Consider the following 22,121-nt stretch of genomic DNA (forward strand, 5'->3'; position numbering starts at 1 on the left):
CTAGTGGTCGACCGATACATGTTTTTTGACAGCCGATGCCGATATCTTGGAAAGCGGGGGGCCGATAGCCGATATAAAGCATATATGATTTAAAAAATATATATTATTATTCATATTTAAGAAATTTGAAATAATTTACAAGGAAATGTGTAAAAGAAATATGCTTATACTTTAGATGACAGTATTTTACACAAATACATAAATATTTTATACAATTATAAAATAAAATAAAAAAGTAAACACTGTAACCAACAGGGTGCTCAGTATTGTGTGCATCGGGAATAATTTTTTTTTTTCAAATAAAACAAGGGTAACCCTCATTTTAAATACAGCACACAGTGAAAATGACATGAATATGACAGTGGGCAAATGCATAAAGTGTAGCATAATTTGAAATCATGAGTTTAAAGGTTAAAGCATTCAATTCACATGGACTGACCATCATGCAGAGAACACGTGATCATGCTGGAAACACATACACACCACACTTCACAAGATCTTACAGCTGGATTTGACGAAGTTTGCAAGGTTTTTGAAATTAAATGTGCTTTAGTCATTCAAAGATTTGTTTAAACTATATAAATGCATATTTGCTTAATGCTGAGATGCTAATGCTAATAAAGTATTATAATGTTTGCCTTTCTATTACTAATAGGCCTAATTTAAAAACAATCATTATAATACTTTCTGTATACATTAATTCCTTTTTTTAAAAGTTCTATGTGATTGTTAGACAGACTTCCATTAGTATTAGACAGAACTGTTAACAACGACGATGAAAAATAGAGAGACTGTGAGCACTGTCACTGTGTGCGCTCAGGCACTGCCGCTCTCAATGCCATCTAGGCCTGGGCGAAAAATCGATTGAATGAATTAATTTGAATTTTTTTGTTACGGGCGATTTAAAAAATAAGTAAATCGAGTTTTTGTGTAATGGCGCATTTTTGGCTCCCCGGAGCTTCCGTAGTGTTAGTTTCACATGGCAGTATGGCAAGCGACAACAACAACATCATAGCACACACGAAACAGCAAGCGACAACATGGCTACAGGTGAGAGTTGGTAGTTTGTTTCCAAGAAAGGAATAAAATCATCTGTTGTTTGGAACTGGTATGGGTTTGCTGCGACAGACGTGGAGCAAGAGACCCCACGCTGCAACATTTGCCTAAAGCCCATCGCAGTCAAAGGCAGCAGCACCGCAAACCTATTCCAACACCTGAAACAGAGACATCCAGCCGAATATGAAAATGGGGGTTACATTTGTCTTGCTTTTGTTTAATTAAAACCTTTTTGTCTGCCGTTTGTACTTATTGCTTTCCTTAAGTAGGGGGTGGAAAAATTGGGAAAAAAATCGGAAATCGAATTAAAAAAAATTAAATCGGAGATTTTATTTTAAGGCCATATCGCCCTCAAATAATGCCATCAAAATAAAAGTCTGGCACACTGTCAAAATAAAACCTTGAACATATCGGTGAAGCAGGGAAACTTATCGGCCAATAGCGATATTTGAAAAATACTAAATATCGGGCAATATATCGGTCGACCTTGGCAATATATCGGTCGACCACTAAATAATACAGTCTCAGACAGGTAATCGGTCAACTCCTCTGAATGTCATCAAGCAAATCATCTACTCATACCAAAGTTGGTGTATAAGGATATTGAGGTACATTTTCAGTACATTTCTGAAAACACGTAACAAAGGTTAAACATAATGGCACTCACATGATCCCCCTTAAACTGTATTATTTAGGGGGAAGAATCAAAGCATCTAAACCTACATGCAAAACAAGCTGTATCAAGAGACTTTTCAAAAATATTCTTCTATAGAACCCAACAAAAATGACAGTGTGCAAGACCCTCAACTACAAGTAGGGCTGGGCGATTAATCGAAAATTAATCGAAACCGAAATGTAGAACCTCTAACCGAAGTAAATTTCTCATGTCGGTTATTTCAGTTATTTTCTGTTCATATTTCCCCCTTAAAAGCGTGTGTAGCCACATGATAACCACTAAAATAAAATAAAAAAAATATTTGTGCTTGATAACTAAAGCAAGAAAATGTATTTTTCTCATTAACCTACTCAAACTCTGGGAGGGAAGGTCTGTGTAAAACAATCTGTAACAAGTTATAAGATATAATCCAATTTAACAGTGCTTTTCAATTCATGAGACAGACATACGCTGGATATTTTCAAACCATTGTAATTTTATTAAAGTTGAAAATTAACCGTGTTTTTTTTCTCAGGGCAGACCACCCAGCCGGTGAAAAAGGTTGAGAAAGAGGAAAACATCTAGAAGCATTATGAAAAACCAAAGGATTTCTTTTTTCTTGGGCCCAAACATACATCTGATCTTGTTTTGGGACATGTTTATAATATCCCTCATTAATTGCAGCTTCAAGTGAGCCTGAACTTTACTTCAACATGATTATGGGGACCAGGTTGTTTACGTTCCAAACAAGCTTAGCATGTTCCTGATTTTGAGGCCCTGGGAACACCAACATGCTTTAGGGATGAAACAACCTCAGACATCAGCTTTTCAATCAGAAATGTCTCCACTCTGGATTAACATGAACTAGGTCACCTTTACATCATGAATTTCTCCTTTGATGTACGTCAAGACCTACAGAGGCAACAGGAAGGAACTATAACAGTGTCCCTCACACTGGAAACGTCTCGTTATGACCTGAACCCTGGAGAATTCAACACCCCTCCACAGATGCACAGGTTCTGGGGTCACAAATGGCCTTGCCTCAGGTATGAAATTAACACCAAAAGAAAATGAGTGAGAAAAAATGACAGAGAACAAGAGGGGAATTCAGTCATACATGACATCAGGTGTGTTTAAAGCTCTTTGAAAAACCAGCACGATTATGTAATCCTGCGGATCAAATCTTCAGAAAAAAGCCCATGAACCGCATCAACAACGACAGGTGTAGATAAATTCCTTTTGTTGGGAAATGGTGTAACAGGAAAAAAATCAACAATCTTCTAGGTCACAATACTGAACCATATGGGGTAATCAATTAAAAAAACCTTAGGATAAGGACTTGTGAACCAGATCTTAATCATGTAATATTCTTTTTAAACAACCAGTCAAAAAGACTCATGAAACAGACTTAATAAGAGTACTTTTCTCAAAATGTGTTAAAATAAATAATAATAATTTGGGATGGTTATAGTTACGATTTATATATGACAAATTTGCTGAATTAACATTGCTTTATATTCTGAAATGTAAATATATACTGTATATATAAAATCTAGAATTAATAAATTCAACTGGAACATGAATTAATAATCTTATAACTTCCATCCTAAAAAAAAACACAATTATAGTAATAATACTTAACATTTAGTAAATTGTGATAATTTAAATTATCAACAATAACAATAATAAACTGTTTCAGGAAACTATCTCTATGAAGACAAGAATTATGTGATGAGATGTTCCTCACAATTATTTGTATGAAGCAAAAAAAATGATCACAGCACAACAAAAGGCAAAACGGCAAAAGAAAAGAAAGTTGGTGCAGCAGTTAAGACACCTATAAACATCTCACAGACAATCAACAGATATCTGTTCCGCTAACTAATATTAACCATTACACTGCGAGTAAATCACTCGCACATGTGACTAAGTCTTAACTATGGGCCACTAAATGATGTCTAATATTAGCCAATTCCTAATAAATTCTCAGATTTTACTTGCCGGTCTGTGTGTTAGAGGCTAAGTATAAATTTAGCACACATACAATACAGATCCTAATCTAATCTAATCTAATCTAGTATCTTCCACGTGTCTATAATCCACAGGTGTGTAAGGGGTGCAGAGTGCAGCACGGCAGCCAGTGAATCACTGTGCCCATTCAGTTTGTTGCATAACATTAACCCTTGCACCACCCTTTCATGAAGAGGGGGAGCAGCCATTGGAAGGACTCTCCCAATGCCATGAGTCTTCAAGTGGTGCAATTTGAGATGGCTATCGTTAAGGTTTATAAATATATGACAAATTAAGAGCTGAATTAACATTGCTTCATATTCTGAAATGTAAAATCAATATTTAATGAAAATAATTTTAATACATCAATTTGTAAATGCACAAGTGAGCAGGCTTTTTTTGTGCGTTGTATACATAAGATAAGATACAGTAAGAACATGAACAAAGAAACAAAGTAAAACAAACTGACAAATACAATAAAACAAATAAAATGAAATAAACAATGCTTTAATTTTTCCATGACGGTCTACTAACATTACTGTTCAGGTAAGTAATAGCCTACAAAAGAAATCTAAAAGTAATCAAATGTAAATGAACACTGCATAGTTTTCACTGTATGTATTGATAGATTAATGCTTATTAAAACTATTATTAAACGTTATTCAGAGTAAGAGCTATGAGTGATTTTGTCTTTTAGGTTTTTTTTATTGATTAACATTGATGGGCCAAGTGCCAGTCTGTCACTTTAAGACAATATATTGACACATCGGATTTTCTCCCAACTGTTTATGTCCACTTAAGACATTAACTCGGTTTAAGTAAATACACTCCAAGCTGGCCATTTTGGCATGTTTTGTGTGTATTTGATCATTTGGATGTGTAATGAGCTTGTCCGTTTTGAAGAGCGCCCCACTGGGGAACAGCGTCTCTTGTGCGGATTGTGCTTTGAACGTTTTATTATCAAAAATGTCCCGCAGTTTAGCCACAGTATAAAATGGCATTTTTTAACAATCACTGATTGTGCTGATTCTGACTTTAAGTTTGGGTTTTAGGGAGGAACGATTGCGCAGTGCTGTGAAGGGAAAGAATTTGAGCTAGAAGAAACATGGCTATAATCCTTAGAAGCAATAATCGAAATAAAAAAATAGAAGTAGCTTAAGGTTTACCAATAATTCAAACTTTCATAATTTAGTCCTGGGACTGATTAAATACCGGGTTTTGGTACCCACTTCTAGGCGCATTACTATTCTTGCCATTCAGCTGCAGAGTGGCTTTTGAGTGGCTGTTTCAAAGGGGTGTGAGGGGTTTGGTACAAAAGAAATGCACCACCCCCGCCAAAACCTCTGCATCCAACCCCTTCAAGATCATGACATAACTCCACACAACCGCAAGCTCCCCTACCGCCCACCACTTCATCCCGCTGACTACGCCAATCACACGGCTGGAGGGCCAGGGGGACGGTTGCTGGGGTCACTCCATGATGGGATGGTGTGGCTTATGGAGGCTTTTTTAGGTGTGGGGGGGGTTGGAGAAAGGGGCTGTGTGTGGCAATGGTGGCACAGGGAGGCACTTTTTATGACTGTGTTGCGGGCAGGATTAGCTGGATTAGACCCCACCTCAGAGAGACCCCCTGTGGTCGCACGGAAGTTTCTGTACAGGGTCATAGCAGCATGAAGTCTCTCCCTTGCACGACCCTCTCAACTCCAAGAACAAACCACAGCACACTGCAACCAGCCCTGTCAATGGCACACAGTTTCAACACCGACCGGCACACTCGCATCTAAACAGACAAAGTATTTTTTCCAAAGTATTTTTTTTTACGCCTGCAAAAAAATCGTTTTTACACGTCAATTTAAATAGTGATTCAAACAGGTAGCATATCCGTAAATAGACTTGTAATGGCTCCATAAGACGACCTTCACCCATATCTTTTCCACCTTTCGCAGAGGAGATACGAATGGTGGGAAAGAGGGAAAGTGAAAGTGAGAGAAAAAGAAAAAGTGAGGGAGAGAGAGAGTCCCTGACCCGCAGCTGTAGCACAATGCCCCGAGCAGCCTGTTTGACCCCTGACACAAATTTTACACCACAGCTGCCATTTACTCCAAACTGCATTACCATATGTATGGCCAGCTCTCCTCTAATTATGCTAATCACCTGTCCAGATCTGCACCACGAAAAATGGATGTATTTAGCAGGCCGCTGCCTACAAATACAGCTTACTGCAATCCAGAGATGTACATTCAGAGGGGCCTGAATGGGTAGATTTTTCCAAGTTGCTGGCTTCATTCAAGTCCCTTCCCCTTTAGGAAAAAAAAACTATTCAGATGAACCGGATCGCACTGCAACAAAAAGCATGGGGAAAAGTGTGTGTGGGTCGATCCACGCTCAAGGTTGGGGGGGTGGTACTGTGCGCACACCTACCCAAACATTCAGTGAGTTTTGGCAAAATAAGATATCACTGGGACATTTCCAGTTAGCCGGGGTTTCAAAATAAATATATCATTATTATTATTATTATTATTATTATTATTATTACTACATGGCTCACTGCAATAGAGCTTTCTGACTGGCTGATACAGGAGTCTGTGGTATAACCACCACTAATCTAATACACCAATTAAAAACTGCAACAGATGCACCATTAATTTCCATCACTGTTTAACAAATTTCATTATTCTAAAATCACTTTTTAAATGTCAATATCCCTTTTGGTTGCCAACAAAATATTTTTTTTTTACATTTACCATGCTACATCAGGCATGTTTTAAAGTTTCAATTTTCACCACAAGTTTACTAAACCATTCCCAAAAAACTGAAAGGAAACCGGTCTAGGTGTGGACTAAAGTAAAACTTTGTTGCATCCCGGGCCATACAAATGAATCATTAACCGAAACAGCAGATTGCAGAATAACGACAGTTCTAGCCAAAACACATAGAACACTTCAGCTACTACGTTCCCCTCCACCCTCTCTCTCTTTCTCTGAACTCCTCCACCCCCTCGGCCACAGAGAGAGGGAGGATGGGGAGGGGGAGGGCCGGACCACCCGGCATCCATGGCAGGACTCAGTGTTTACATTGCTGCGCTTCACTCTGTAATACATCTGGCATCCCAGGGCTGAACTCCCAAGTGAAGGTGGGTGGAGGAGGGGGGGTGTCAGTGTGAGGAGCACAGAAAAGGGGGGGGGGGGGGCTGAAGTGCAGTGAAACCTTTCAGAAGAAAATAGAAAGGGGAGTTGGAGAAAGTGAAAGAGAGAGGGAGAACGCGCACGTCTTTTTCCCCGTCATTTCGGGGTCTCTGTTTTTTGAATAACACGGAGTGGAGGTATGCAGAATATAAACACAAGAATTGGAGGGCTGTCAGGATGCCGGTAGTGGATGAGAGTTGCTCTATTTGTATTTGTCTTACCCACACTTCTGTCAGTTTTTAAACTTTTGAGGATGCCGCTGATGAAATCATGATTTATAGACAGTGTAATATATATTAATAAAATGTATGTTTGAGAAATTTGTATTCTCGTATCGTAAGTATTAAACAAACTGCTTTAAAGTTTGTCATTTTCCTCATATAACAGCTATCCTGTTATAGACTGGACTTTGACAGTGTAACTTACTTGGCAGTCTATGGGACAGTCACAAGCCTCACGGTTTTCATCCAGAATATCTTAAACTGTGTTCTGAAGACCAATGAAGCTTTTACAGGTTTGGAACAACATGGGGGTAAGTGATTAATGACAACATTTTCATTTTGGGATGGAGTATCACTTTATTTGTTTTTGTGTGTGTGTGTGTGTGTGCTAACATTAAAGCACTGTTAGTGTATATTGAATTCATTTTTTCACCCCTAAACGATTAACGAAAAATAACATTGCTGTGAGTCTATTGGAGCATTTTGTTGTCTGTAGTTTTGAAAAACTTTCCCACACTGTACTAGTCCGGCTTCGTTTGCACCATTGATTTGCATCCAAGAGAGCTGGTCAAACCTCATTATTGCAGTCCCTTACATTAGGTCATATTAGATCAAACGACTCTTTGACAACTAAAATACTGACAACCATGTAGAAAACTCTAGTAACCACACAACAACACACTGGAAATCACCAACACCATAGTAGCAGTAAGTTTTCCACAAAATGTACAAATCTAATCCATCTAAATGTAATATGTATAAGCACTCACAGTTGCTTTTTACATAGTTTAGATTAGATTAGATTAGATTAGATTCAACTTTATTGTCACTGCACATGTAGGTACAAGGCAACGAAATGCAGTTAGCATCTAACCAGAAGTGCAATAAGCAGTAAGTACAGAATAAAGGTCTATAATATGTACAATAACTATACAGGTAAGTATTATGGACATAATTTACAGATATTAAATACTATATGCACGATATACAGATAGGTGTACTATGAACATACTATACAGATGGATTATGTAAAAGTGTAAATAATAATTAGTTACATAATTATTATCTCTATCTCTAGGCACACAGACCCCAATTCTCCAAAACTGTGAAACCTTGTTCAAATTTCAAAGCTCTTAAAGCCCTCAGGGCTCCACATGCATCCCTTACAGTTCAGCCATGTGTGTCCAAGCCTTCCTGAGCACATCCAGACAGAGAGAATTCCACTAGATCTCGATCTCTTCACCACAACGTGGGGAGACCACATTCTTCAGCCACTTCCTTCATTTAAAAAAAAAAAAAAAGACTTCTTCCCAACATTAACTGAAGGTTATATACTCCTCCACACCGCAACTCTTAACCATCCTTGTGTTTCATTAGAAACCAGGGGAGGTTTGTCAATATGTCCACACCTGTTGAATGTAAAGGTATTTTCAGCCTACAATTCATGTCACATGAAAGAACAGAGTAAATATCTGAAGAGAGAAAACTAAATAGCTCTACTCATAAAACTCAATAAAAAAACTTGATAGAGTTAGTATCAAATCTGCACTAAAAAGAGCCAACGGACAAACAACTACTTAAAATATGAATCAAATCAACACAAGTTACACATCTTAAATAATACCTAGATTAACTCACATTGATCACAGACCAAATAAATTCACACTGCCCCCTGCTGGGTGTATAAAAACATATTACTGGTTTAATTACTCATTTATTACCTTTAAATCGATCAACTCCTCTTCCACAGGAGTGCTAGCGTAGCAGTAAACCTTCTCTCATCATCACTGGTGTTAGCTGGAACCCCTCACTCTGCACCCAGGTCATGTAGCCAGTATCAAATGAGCTTTTAAATAGCGGAGTCTCCACTCGATGACCTTGGGTCCTAAGGGACGCAAACTTGTGGCCCCAAACCTCATGCTACCCCTCTCACCCCCCACACAAGAGAATGGGACATTCCAAACCCAGATATCTCAAAGATTTCACAGCGAAAAAGGCCCCTATTAAAAGTGAACAGAAGCGGAAGGCACACAGGAAGGTGAACGTTTACGTGAAACTGTTTTAGGGTCAGTTAGAATATTTTGAAGACAGCATTGTCTTCTCTTCCGTGTCTGTTGTAAGACAGTTCAAAACAAAGCAGTTTGTCATATCCGGGTTCACGAATGAATCATTCGATGTAACCGGATCTTTTTGAACCAGTTCACCAAACCGATACACAGAGCGTCTGAACCGAACTGATTCTTTTCGTGATTGATTCTGAACTGATTCTGTGCTACTTTTATGAGCCCAGGTAAACCGAAGGCTTGCAATCATCGCCAATGACGCCATTATGTCAAGCGCAAAAGAACCGGTGAACCGTTTTCTTCAACCAGTCTATTGAATCGAACTGTCAGAAAGAACTACTGGTGATCCAAAAACCGATGCAACCGGTTCTTGACTCATGAACGAGTCATTATCCGGCTCGGTGTTCATCTCTCTCTTCACAGCAGTTCAGTCAGTGTACTGTTTGAGTACATGAATTACTCTGGGTTATTGGTTTGTTTGAACTCAGAGGGAGTGTCAGCCACATTAAACAAGTTAACAGCTTAAGTCATTTGTGGATTAATGTGTATTGGAGACGTGAACCGTTTAAAACGATTCAGTTCGATTTGGTGAACTGGTTCAAAAAGATCCAGTTACATAGAATGCTTCGTTCGCGAACCGGATATGACAAACTGCTTTGTTTTTAACTGTCTTACAACAGACACGGAAGAGAAGACAACGCTGAATAAAGTCTGAGTTTTTGCTATTTTCGGACCAAAAGGTATTTTCGATGCTTCAACAAATTCTAACGGACCCTCTGATGTCACATGGACTACTTTGATGATGTTTTTCTCACCTTTCTGGACATGGACAGTATACCGTACAAACAGTTTCAATGGAGGGATTGATCACTCTCGGACTAAATCTAAAATATCTTAAACTGTGTTCTCAAGATAAAAGGAGGTCTTACTGGTTTGGAACGACATGAGGGTGAGTTATTAAAGACATAATTTTTGGGTGAACTATCCCTTTAATCTCCAACTATTTTTTTTTTTTTACATCTTAAAATGTCATATACAACAATTCAAAATATACGTCAATGCCATTATTGATTTTTTTTTTTTAATCAAATAAAACATTTATATTATGTTTTTATATTTATTTATAAAATAAGTATGAATGAATATATTTGTGTCTCTTTCTACACAATCTAATCTGAACAAGTCTGCTAGAGGTCCACAACTCCAAACAAGCTACATTCATATCAGATTAGGGCTGGGCGATATATCAGATATTAGTGATAATATCGTAATAATTTGACGATGTAAAATTAGAAAATATTGTGAATACTGAATATTTTAAATTCAATCATACTTTCCCAAAAGAATGTGCCAAACATAAAAAAAAGTGGACATGTACGCTCCTCTACTACATGAACTCTCATAAGTGCGGTTGCCAGGTATCAAGAGTTCAAGCACTTCCGCAAATTATCTGAAACGAACAAGAAAAAAAAAACACTTATCCCAGTTTATTTATTTTCCCCAGTTTTTTTTTTTATTATTTAAATGCAAATGCAAACATAGAGATATATATCGAATATCATTAAAAATTGACAATATCGAGATATATTTTTTTTTCATATCCCCCAGCCCTTTATCAGATCAGAGTGAGGATTCAGCCAGTGACTCAAAAGCTATGACAACATTATCTACATCAATTATTTAACAATGAAAATCTGTGGAGCAACCAAACAAATTATAATGGTTGGAGCATAACAGCCCTCAATGGCAAGTGATGAAAGCCAAAATTATATCACACTGAATCCCATTCAAGCTGAATTTAAGGAGAGATTAAGAGACACAGCTTCAACGAAGGGTCACTTGGAGGTCGATAGCCAAAGGCTGTTCCAAACGAAACATAAACATGCATCCTAATGGACGACATCTCCCAGCGCAGAACCTGGCCGACCAGAACTAATCTATCCCTCAGCTGTGGAATTTAATCTAAACAAACAGATCTCAATTTTACTGCATCTGGAAGCTGTCATGTGCTTCGGGATGGGAACGACCGAGGTGTGAGTGAGTGTGTGTCCAGCAACCGACTGTCATACTTCATCTGCAAACCTCCTGCACTTCTTGGAAAGGAAATGTGGAAGTGAGCAACAACGATAAAACTGCAGAGAGGATAAAGCTCTGGTTTAGCAAAGTGTTTGCGATAAGGTTCACACAATACTGTTATACTGAGAATATTACTAAAGACACACTCCACACCACAAAAGTATTTAGGATTAATGCAAACACTTCTCTCTCAAGGGGCAAACTGAGGTTTAAGAACCTAGGCTACTACTGCGGAAGGGTTCCAAGATGAGCCTTATGTAGGGTTGACCAAAACAATTTTAGAGATCCAGCACCTGCTCCATTAACATAGTAGCCTTGAGCAATCACTTGCTTCTCCAGGTGGGACTGCAACTACGACTAATGTAATTTAAGTTGTGTGTAATGTATTTTTAGTTATAATTTAAAGTTAAGAAGTGTCAAACGGACTTAGTGTTGCAAGTCAAAAGGTCGTGTTTCATTAAGAACAACAGACATTTTCTTCATGTGCCAAATCAAAGGCGTTTTCTCCAAGGGGAAACTGAAAAGAGAAAATTTATTATTTAACAGTATAAGAACAATATAAAAGACATTTATGTGATCAATTATTGTAAAAATTGAGAAATGTTTAGAAATGTAAACATTTTTCTGAGGTAATATTGCTAAAATGGGTGCTAACTAAAACAAAACTGGGAAAAGTCACATGACATGACGTATCGTTTAATTATTGTTGACAATAAGCCAATTATAATGACATTATCATTACAACGGCCACCTATCGTGCTCGAAAAAGGTTGGCAAATAGGACAGAATGGTCAAAATTGTGTGATTTATGAATAATTATGGAATAAAATGGCTCACCCACTCAAACCTCACTATTTTCGACTTGAAACAGTGATCTACGACTAAATAAGAGCTAAAAGAAAAAAGTTACGTATGTTTATATAAATACAAAAATATTACAGTACTAGTTGCATGTTTATAGTGTAAGGTAAACAGTGTTTCAAGTTTACACACAGTATGGTTTAAAGGTACATTATGTGGAAATATAACATGAATTTATATAGGACTAATAAAATTAAATGCAAAGAGGCAACTGTCTCCTCATTTCATAAATCTATCACGGACTTCATTATCAGTAATGGATGAACATAACATGGCGTGTATTTACAGTCCAAAACACCCCCGAAAGCCAACTCATCCAATTAAAATAAATTCATATAAAAATAATGGTTGAAATAAAGATGAAATAATGATGAAATAAAGCCCTCATATCATCCATGTTTTTTCTTTAGGGTTCTTTAAACTTCAGGAATGTAGATCAAAGCAGAACGGCCTGTTTCCCCCTCAGCACCCCACACTATGGCCTCACAAGTGACTTATTCATAAAATAAAACAATTTTCTTTCACACTTTCTTCACACAGCCTATGCGCTGTAGTCTGTGTCGGGTCTGGGTGTACGTTTCTGCCTGCAGTTCGTTCGGTTCCTGCTGAAACTCTGAGACAAATCTTTTTGGAAAGTTGAACGCTGTCCAAAACAGGACCACACACAGGCTCTGTGAGCAGCGCGGATCAGATTCAACTGCTGGAGGCACACAAACACACACACTTACTCGCACACACACAAAATGGCGGCTATTCGTGTTAAAAACACTCACAGTGCTCTCTAAATCATATATCCACCGATGTATCGATTTTAGAAGCAATCGACGGAAGCGCGCGCTGTAATGTTCCATAAACAGATGGCATTCGTGCGCGCGAGTCAAATTCGAAGCGGAAAACATTCTTTACACGTTTAATCTGGATTTCTGCCAGATTTCTATACAATAAACAGTTCCTTCAGCTTACATGACAGACCCCCACCCACCGATTCAGGTCTGCCTTTAGAATACACTTGCGGGGTAAAAGAATTATAAAGGCTTAAAGCACAAGGAAAACAGCTTCTTACCTTCTACCCAGAGTTTCTCCACGTCCGTCTCCAGACTAGCTGCCCTCAAGCCAACAGCAAAAGCTCCGAATATTAAAAGGCCCACGACTAAAAACTTTCCGCAGTTCTTTTGTATGTAACAGCCAAGTTTAAACAAAAGTCTTTGAAACTTTGCTCTTAACCACAGTGGCGCTTTCCTCCCAGTCGCTTTCCCCTACAAGACAAGAGAGAGCAAATATTAAACTCTCATCACCTTTTTAAAAAGATTAAACTAAATTCAATCATTGCAGTCATGGTTTTTCGACTGATATTTAGAAAACATGCTAAAATGACACTTAGGGGACTTAAATAACTGTATTATCAGGAATAAACCACTTTCCTCCTTTAAAAGTAATTGCTTGATATAGACAACTAGAGTTGTACATACACAATATCACCCCAAAAGTCTAAAAAGAAGCCTATCTACACTTTCAAGCACAATTTGTGTGGCAAGCAATTTTAACATTTATTCCTCAGAATTTTTTTTTTTTAAGTTCTTAATTTGAATTACTAAGAAGTTATCCAATGATGACTAGTATCTTTACATTGCCACTAGTAATAACTGTTTTCTTAGATACTAGTAGACCTGAGACTTAGCCCTTTGCAACTAGTCCCAATAGTGACAAGTAACTTTTCCGTTGTTTCCAGTGGCAAATTTGAATTCTCTAACTACAGACAAGTATCTATTCCAGTATTACTTGTTACTATTCATTAGGTGCCAGTACTTGTTCTTTAGTTACAACTATCTATTCCAGTTGTTCTAGTACTAATTAAACAAATGCTAATACCTATTCATTAGACACGTGTGTATTCAAGTTGATACAAGAATGATTCCTAATCTTACAAGTAAGTTTTTTAATAAAAAAAAAGTACCCTTTATGACTAGTAACAACCTATGACAAGTTTTTTATAAAGTCATATCTAGTCTTATAATGTTACAAGAATTACATTCAGGTCTTATAAATATGTGATATAAAAGTTGTCACATATACTACATAAAAATTAATTGTCACATCTGAACTACACATTATCCTTAGAAATGCACCGATTGCAAGTTTCTTGGCCGAATCCTATTTCTGATTTTTTTGTTAGTGGGATCTGCTGATACCGATTTTTCTAGATTCCGATTTTTTCCCTAAGAGATATAATTGACAGGATATACAGACAAAAATCCTATTTTCTTCAAGGAAGTTTCATAAAAAAATTAATAAATAAAACAACAAGTAAAAAGTCAGTAATAAAATAAGAACAAATTAAAAAAATGCAAACAAAAGCACAACTAAATGCAATAGAATAAAGACAAATATTTAACTTTGAAAGCTATGAAAGCATTTCAGGTTAAATAATTTTTTATTCAGGTATGAAATACTACAGAAATTAAAGTAATCAAATGTCAATTTGGTAATTTCTGTAGTCTTCATTGTAAAAATTAAATACAAATGAATTATTACCATTAAAGTTAATTTAAAAGTTAATTTAAAGTTAAAGTTTTTTAAACGTATTCAGTCAAGAGCAGAAAGTGATTTTCTTAAGTTTTTTGTTCTTTGATTAACATGACATACAGCAGCATGAATATTGGACTGCGGTCCCTTTAAGAGTTTATCCATAGACCTAATATACTGTTACACAACATAACTTCTCTTTCTACACTATTTTACATTCCAAAACTGACTGTGTTTAACTGGTTACTCGCCAAGATGGGCATTTTGACATAGTTTTGTATGTATTTTAAAAATTTAGCGCAGTTAGCCACTCATTTTGGCATTTGTGGTAAGCTGTTTGAGGCTGATATAGATCAGTGGTGGTACATGCACTATAGACCTGCAGGAATGACTCAAATAATGCGCAATACAAGCACCCTTTAACTGGAGCGAATGAGACTTGTATAAGCGAGAGGTGGTCGCCGGAGTGAAGAGAATGAGAATGCGCAGCTGATGTGACGTTATTGCCTGTGCCTGTGAGATTCACTGATTCCGATCCATGGCCAATTAAATGGTACATCTCTAATTATCCTCAAGGGCAAATGCCACCAATAAAAATAGAATAGTTATCTGTCAATGGGGATTGTGAGTAATAGCAAAACAATAAGGACTATTAACTAACACATATTTATTACTAATGATACTTAACAAGAATGGCTTCCTAGTAAAGCAATTACTTGTAACAAAAATAAATACCAGTGAACAAATGTTAAAACAGCTTGCCATACTACTAGTAACATTCACTCGGCTTTCAAACAGTACAATTCAAATGATTTATAGTTTCACGAATAACTTAAAGTTAATCTGAGTCTTGCTGCAATGTGACAGGTTGCATCCTTTGGACACTGTATCAGGGAAACAGGTTACAATGTCCAAAGTCATGCAATATCGAAGATGCACGTGGGTCGCATAGCTGAAGGGATGCGTTGTGATGCGAGGGAGTTACGACAATATTTGTGAACGGAAAGAGTGCAGCCACATGGATCGTGCCTGAGCAGTGCGGGGCGAAAAGTACTCCCCGTGGAGGTCCTATCTGAGAGGCTTCAATCAGTCGGTTAGGGCCAACATCACTAGACCCTTCGCTTCACGTTCAGAGCTCAGCTTGTCGTCTGACAGGTATGTTTACGATTACTGAATCGCGACAGATGGATATAACGGAGAACAACATGCAGCGAATCCCTCGAGCGGCTACAGGTTGCTTCCCGCATAGACACCCCCATCGGTGCCGTGGCTATCCCGTTACCTAGCGACTTCACTAAAGTTGAGCACTTTGTCAGAGCATTCCCAACAAAGTCCAAATGCAAACGGGGCAAACATAAAAGCACCTCTGATATCTGCTCCAATGCAAAGGCGGCATCGCAATAGCTCGGCCGCTGCAAATACTCCAAATCCGCCGCGGCGGTCCGATAGTTGCCCCTATTTCTCCGCGTTAACCTCGGCCGATCGGGGTCTCTGTTTTCCTGCTCGGAGGACACATTAACAGCCGAGGCCATGTTGCAAAGTCTGCGCCGAACGTCTCGTTATCCACGCTAGTGTATTTCCCCGCGAGCGTTTAGTGATATCCGAAGAAAACCAAGTTTGTCTCTCGTTGATCCCAGATCCGCGAAGCACTTCATACTCCTGTTTGAGACGGCGAGTCAGAGTCTGCGCCTTCCATTCCAACATTTCGCGAATCTGGAGGTCTCCAACAATTCCCCACTTTCACGCCGTCCGCTGGAAAGTCCGCGATATCAGAAGGTGAAGGGGAGACTGTGGAAACGTCGATCTCTCGGTGGCTGAAGCATTCTGTGATCTATGTGGTCCCTCCTCGGGCCGTACGATAAGGCGATCTCTGAGAGATTCAATAGATGTGAAAAAAAGATCACTCTCCATTCGGAGAGAGAGGAGGAGGGGCGTGGCAAAAGCACTCGAAATCCCGCCTCCGGGGCTGTCAGATGGCCGGGGTTCCTGGACTCTGATTGGTTCCAGAAGGGCAAAAATTACTCAGCAAACACGACTATTATTAGCTGCTTAGCAACAGCTCACCAAAGTAGAGAGACCACCCAAGCCGCGAGCCCTCGTGTGTGCATCTCGAACTTCAGGGGAGTCTTAAAGAAGCAAAGCCCACTTTCTGCAGGGTCCGAGCGCGTGAAGAAAACTCCAAGAGCAGAAAATCACAGACGAGCCCCTGTCTGGTCAAGAGGCAGAACACTCGTGCCCTTTCTTTCTTTCTTTCTTTCTTTTTTTCTTTCTGTTTCATATTGTCTTTCCATCTTTATTCGTTTTTTCTTTCTTGTTTTCTTATAGTTAATTTGGCTATTTTATTTTAAAAAATTTCATATTCAGAAAATAATTGTTGCACGAACTTAGAGTTTTGGCCATACTTAGCAAAGCAATGCTTTATCTGATTTAAGTTGTTAATTTCCTGAAACACAAGTTAATTCTGATTAGTTTTAAGCAGTAGAGCCAGTTTTAGGATTTTGCTTTCATAAACAGGAATAGAGCGCCACCTAGATTACAGAATTTGTGAATGGTCAAAACCTACAGTATTTATATAGATGGGTTTATGTGTAATAATACATACTGTTTGTTTTCATGCAGCAAACTTACAGAACATTCAACATACATTTGAGGTTTGTCAGACGCTGTTACCCTAATGTTATCGGTTCATGCATTCCCGGGCAATCAAAGCCACAACCTTGGTGAGGCTCTACTGTATGAGCTACAAGAATGCAAAACACTTTTCAAAAAAACATGAATACAATCAATAACATATTCACATCCTGTGCCAAATTATAGACAAGAACTGTAAGTAATTGTATTCCCTTTCCCATTCCCAGCTGGCCAGTCTGGATATTGGCCATATTGACAGCACAAGCTCCAAGGGCAAAAGAAAAATGCAATTAATGAGCGTTGTCTTTTACAGTGCACAGGTGGGTTACAGTTTTGAATAAGTCTGTGCCAAAACATGGGAATTCCTTGTATTGCTGCCCCTTTTTCATCAAGTGTATTGTGTAAACATGACACAGGTTTTATACTATGTTTATCACACATCCGGAAAAAAAAAATGTTTATGAATTAAAAATCAGTTTTTTACCAATGGTGCTCTGCAATACATCATAATTAGATTTCCTTTTCATTACTGAATCTCTTATAAACACAAAGCACATTATTCAACACAAAATAATACAACTATAAGCAGCTATATAGTGCTATATAAACACTGAATGATGATTGGAGTGGTGATGTCGTCAGTTTAGAGACTATGGGAGGAAAGCTTTGACATGAGTATGAAAATGAGATACATCGTTATGAAGAATCCATTTCCTATCCCACCCCACCATCAGGAAATTATTACAGCCATTTTATTTTTCCTCCAGAAAGAAGAAGAAGAAAAAAAACTGGACCATTAGTCATTAACTTCCTCCGCTGGATTTTCTGAGCTATATGATCTGTCCTGTTTCTCACTCGATCTCTCCCAACAGTCCTGTAGTTTGCCATAGTTCCCTCTACAGTGATGTACCCATGACTTTTCCCATGTTTACCCGATAGCACAAAGTTGTGCTCAATCACACAGATGTGTTTGACAGCTCTGAGCACTTCTCTGCCAGTGTTTACACTTTCCAATTTCCTCTGCGATTGTGTGGTTCTTGTATAATCAGTGTGACACTAGAGAAAGGAGAGCACTTCAGATAAACTGCCTATTTATGTTTTCAGTGGGTGGAAATGTTTTGTATGTTTTTTGTGATTTAAATGCAATAACAACAAATGTTTACGTAATTTTTCGAACAATTTCTTCAGAATTCTTTTGGGGTAATTAAAATTATATAAATCATATATCTTTTATTTGTGAAACAAGATTTCAATTTTCCCTAACATGTTCCAAAAATTAAGCTTTGATCAAGGCAAATGTGATCCTGAAAGCGAAAAAAAAAATAATAATAAAAAAATACAAGCCATTCCGTGCCCGGACATTCTGTTTTGTTTGTAGTTTTCTGTAAATCCCTTCAGAGCGGCTAGGTCTCCAATGCCTAGATCCTGATCTATGTTTGGCCTACTGTCTTCGTAATCATAATTTTCAGGCTTAAGTTATGACCCTTCCCATATTTAAAAAAAATTCTGAAGTATGCACTGATTTTGTGTTTTGTTTTTATTTAATCACCATAGAAATCTACCCTTCTACCCTTTCTGTTCCACCACCGTCTGTCCTCAGCAGATCACAGAAATATAACACTCCTGTGAACATGAGATTGGATTTGTCTGAGTCTCCACCAAAAAAAAAAAAAAAAAAAAAAAGAATCGTTCCATTCTCATTAGCATGAAGTGAGTAGCTCCCCAGCGAGCCGGCACACAAAAGGTCACACATTTATTAAGTAATTACACAATATATTTCTATACCTCATGAGAGGTCCTTGGAAATCTCACTTTACAGCTGTGTGATGTTTTTCCCAGAGTCTCATCGGAGAAACTGTCTATAAGGACAGAACATATTGAACATATGATTTGCTTCACCATTCAAATTTATATGCATGATAATGGATGGTAAAATCTGCCAAAAATGGACCTGGCAGTTGAATAATCTTAAAAAGACTGTTTTAAAAGAAAAGTTCACCCAAATATAATACATTTCCATACAATTTCCTCTGGCCATTCAAGAAGTCAAGTCACTTTTATTCGTATAGCGCTTTATACAATACTGGTTGTGTCAAAGCAGCTTTAATAAGTTAAACAGGAAAATAGTAAGTCAATGATGCAAGAGAAAACAATAACAGAGTCATTTTTCAGCTAAAGTCAGTTAATTGATGATTCAGTGATGTCATCACCTAGTTCAGCTCTCTTCCAATAGTGTCTGTGCAATCAGTCAAGCGTCCCCAACTAAGCAAGACAAAGGTGACAGTGGCAAGGAACCAAAACTCCTTTGGTGACAGAAATGTAGAAAAAACCTTGGGAGAAACCAGGCTCAGTTGGGGGGGCAGTTCTCCTCTGGCCAGCATGGTGTGGCTTAATTCCAGGCTGCAACACAATTGCAGAGGTCTTGTCAGGTTCCCGTGGTCTTGTGCTGATGGACATCGAGCTGAAGAGGTCTTCGCAGGGGATCTGTCTCTGGAGGCGCATATAGTTGACGTGGTCTCCATTGACATTCAGGACTGTATAGGTTAGTCTCTAAGTGCTGATCCACCATCTGGACTGGATCTGGTGGCTACAGTGACATCAGAAAATGAATGAAAGAGACTAATATTAGCGTAGATGCCATTCTTCTTACGATGTAATGAGTAGGCTACATCCGATGTTATGGGAAGTGTTCCTGGTTTCGGTTGACCTAATTAATACAGTCTAACAATCCTTTAACAGATTTGAAATGCATGCCAGGTTAAAGAGGAAAGGAAGGATGTATGGTATCCCATACTTGGAATTTTTTGCTTTGCATTTAACCCATCTAAATGCACACACACAATAGTGAGTAGTGAAGTTGAGGTTGGAGAGCGCTGGACAGTTACCCCCCTGCCGGACTTGGGCCAGGTTTCCCGATAACGATTGATCTTAGAGCTTAAGAGCGTTTTCTACGAGTAATTTTGCGATCATTCGTTATTGTTTTACATGCGTTTCCCAACAATGCACTTAACACCGTTGCACGTAGCTGTGCTTTAAGAGCTACTTAGGAGTCACTATCCATTTATCAAGTGCTGAAATGTCACATTATAGAATGGCTCTTAATTGTTGTACACTATCTTTTATTGACGTTAACCTAATGCTGTGTTTCAGACAGAAAACTTGGATATAATAACTATAACACGATACAATATTATATTATATTATAGTCTAAAATATTATACTTTACATAATAATATATCATATACTTTATATACTTATATATTATGTTAGGTAAAAATGTTTGCCTGAGTGCACTGTAAGTCGCTTTGGATAAAAGCGTCTGCTAAATGCATACAATTATTTATATTAATTGATTTATACACACAGAGAGAGAGTGATGTTTTATAAATTAATAAAACAAAAATAAGAAAACGAGTCATAAAGTGTACAATAAAACACAATCAGATCCTTATATTATAATCACATTGCGCTTGAATCAAGTTAAAGGTGTAATCTTTCGACTGTCCTGCAGGTGACTGCATAAATCTGTCTTCTTATGATGCACTTACGGCTTAACGATTAATCCAGAGCACTCTTAAATCTACGATGATTTTCAAGTGCTATTTAAGTTATGATCCTTTTGGGAAACAGAACATAATATTAAGATCAGTCGTACGATTGTTTTTACGAACTTCTTAGGCCTACAAAGCTTTTCGACAGAGTACCGGCCCTGAGTATTGAACCCATTATCGGGTTACAAGTCTGACTCTCTATCAATTAGGCGATGACTGCCCCATGAGATGGGTATTTAATTATCCATAATCCATAATAATGCTTTTTCTATGGCCTTATATGTATATGTACTTACAACAGCGTTACAAGTGTGCCACAAAATCAACCAATCAGAAAATTAAAGGTCAATTGTGATTGGTTGTTGGTCTCCAATCAAATCATTATAGAACCCAAAGCCCATCTGGTCATTGTACGTTTTGATAAATTAATTTCCTATTTAGAATTCAATAACGAATTAAAATAAAAAGGCACACATATATAACGCCATATTTTTCCAGTGAAAATGATCCGTTTGTCCCCTCAGATCAAAATCAACTAACACATTTGTTTAGAACTGTTTTGGACTGTGTTCGCTTGTAAATTGTGCTTGATCTGAAATTTCAGACAGAAGTAAAAAATGTCTCAGTAATGAATTTGGTTGTTACAAACAAACATCTTCTTTCTTTATAAGGAGTGCAGTTGTGCTTTTTTTGGACTCTCATTCTGACGGCACCCATTTGCTGCAGAGGATCTACTGGTGAGCAAGTGATGTAATGTTTAATTTCTCCAAATTCATTCCAATGAAGAAACAAACTGTACATCTTTGATGGCCTAAAGTTGAGTACTATTTCAGCAATTTATTCATTTATTTTTTTGTAAACTATTCCTTTAAGCTTATTATAATTGATCAGTTCAGAGAAAAAATACTTCAGGCGTTTTGCCGCAAAAAAGCAAAATTTTCTCCAAAAACAGAGTCATTTTGGATTGAATTATATGATGACGTGGCTATCCGCAAGTACAGCTTGCGCGCAACTCTGTGGCTCTGAGCCCTTAAAGACCCTCTGTTCCTTGAAGCATTTTCAGATTGGCAAATATAAAGTAAACACAGCTGGCTGTAATATATGTGAATTCATTGGCTGCATCATGATTATTTAGGCAAAAAAGTTTTACATATACAAAGCTCGGCAGCTGACTGAGGTTCTCAGAGGCGTACTGTCTTTAAAAGAAACCTTTATTTATTGAGAAGTGGTGAATGTAGACTCTGTGCGGACAGGTTTGTATTGCAGTCTCTTGACAGATCTTTTTTCCT

The 22,121-nt window shown here is 37.8% G+C and overlaps 1 protein-coding gene across 1 annotated transcript in view; it reads right to left on the minus strand.

Annotated features, from left to right (window-relative positions):
* The window catches only part of LOC113096379 (protein patched homolog 1-like), a 54,643-nt gene extending 37,767 nt beyond the window's left edge, over positions 1 to 16,876 (minus strand). Inside the window, exons 1-2 of the mRNA XM_026261759.1 lie at positions 16,015 to 16,876; positions 13,191 to 13,383 (exon numbers count right to left, since the gene is read on the minus strand). Of these exons, the coding sequence (XP_026117544.1) occupies positions 13,191 to 13,383; positions 16,015 to 16,182 (361 nt within the window). The 5' untranslated portion in view covers positions 16,183 to 16,876. The remainder of the gene's footprint in view (positions 1 to 13,190; positions 13,384 to 16,014) is intronic.
* Positions 16,877 to 22,121: the final 5,245 nt, after the last annotated feature.

Source organism: Carassius auratus, unplaced genomic scaffold (assembly GCF_003368295.1).
Source record: "Carassius auratus strain Wakin unplaced genomic scaffold, ASM336829v1 scaf_tig00215912, whole genome shotgun sequence".
Taxonomy (NCBI): Eukaryota; Metazoa; Chordata; class Actinopteri; order Cypriniformes; family Cyprinidae; genus Carassius; species Carassius auratus.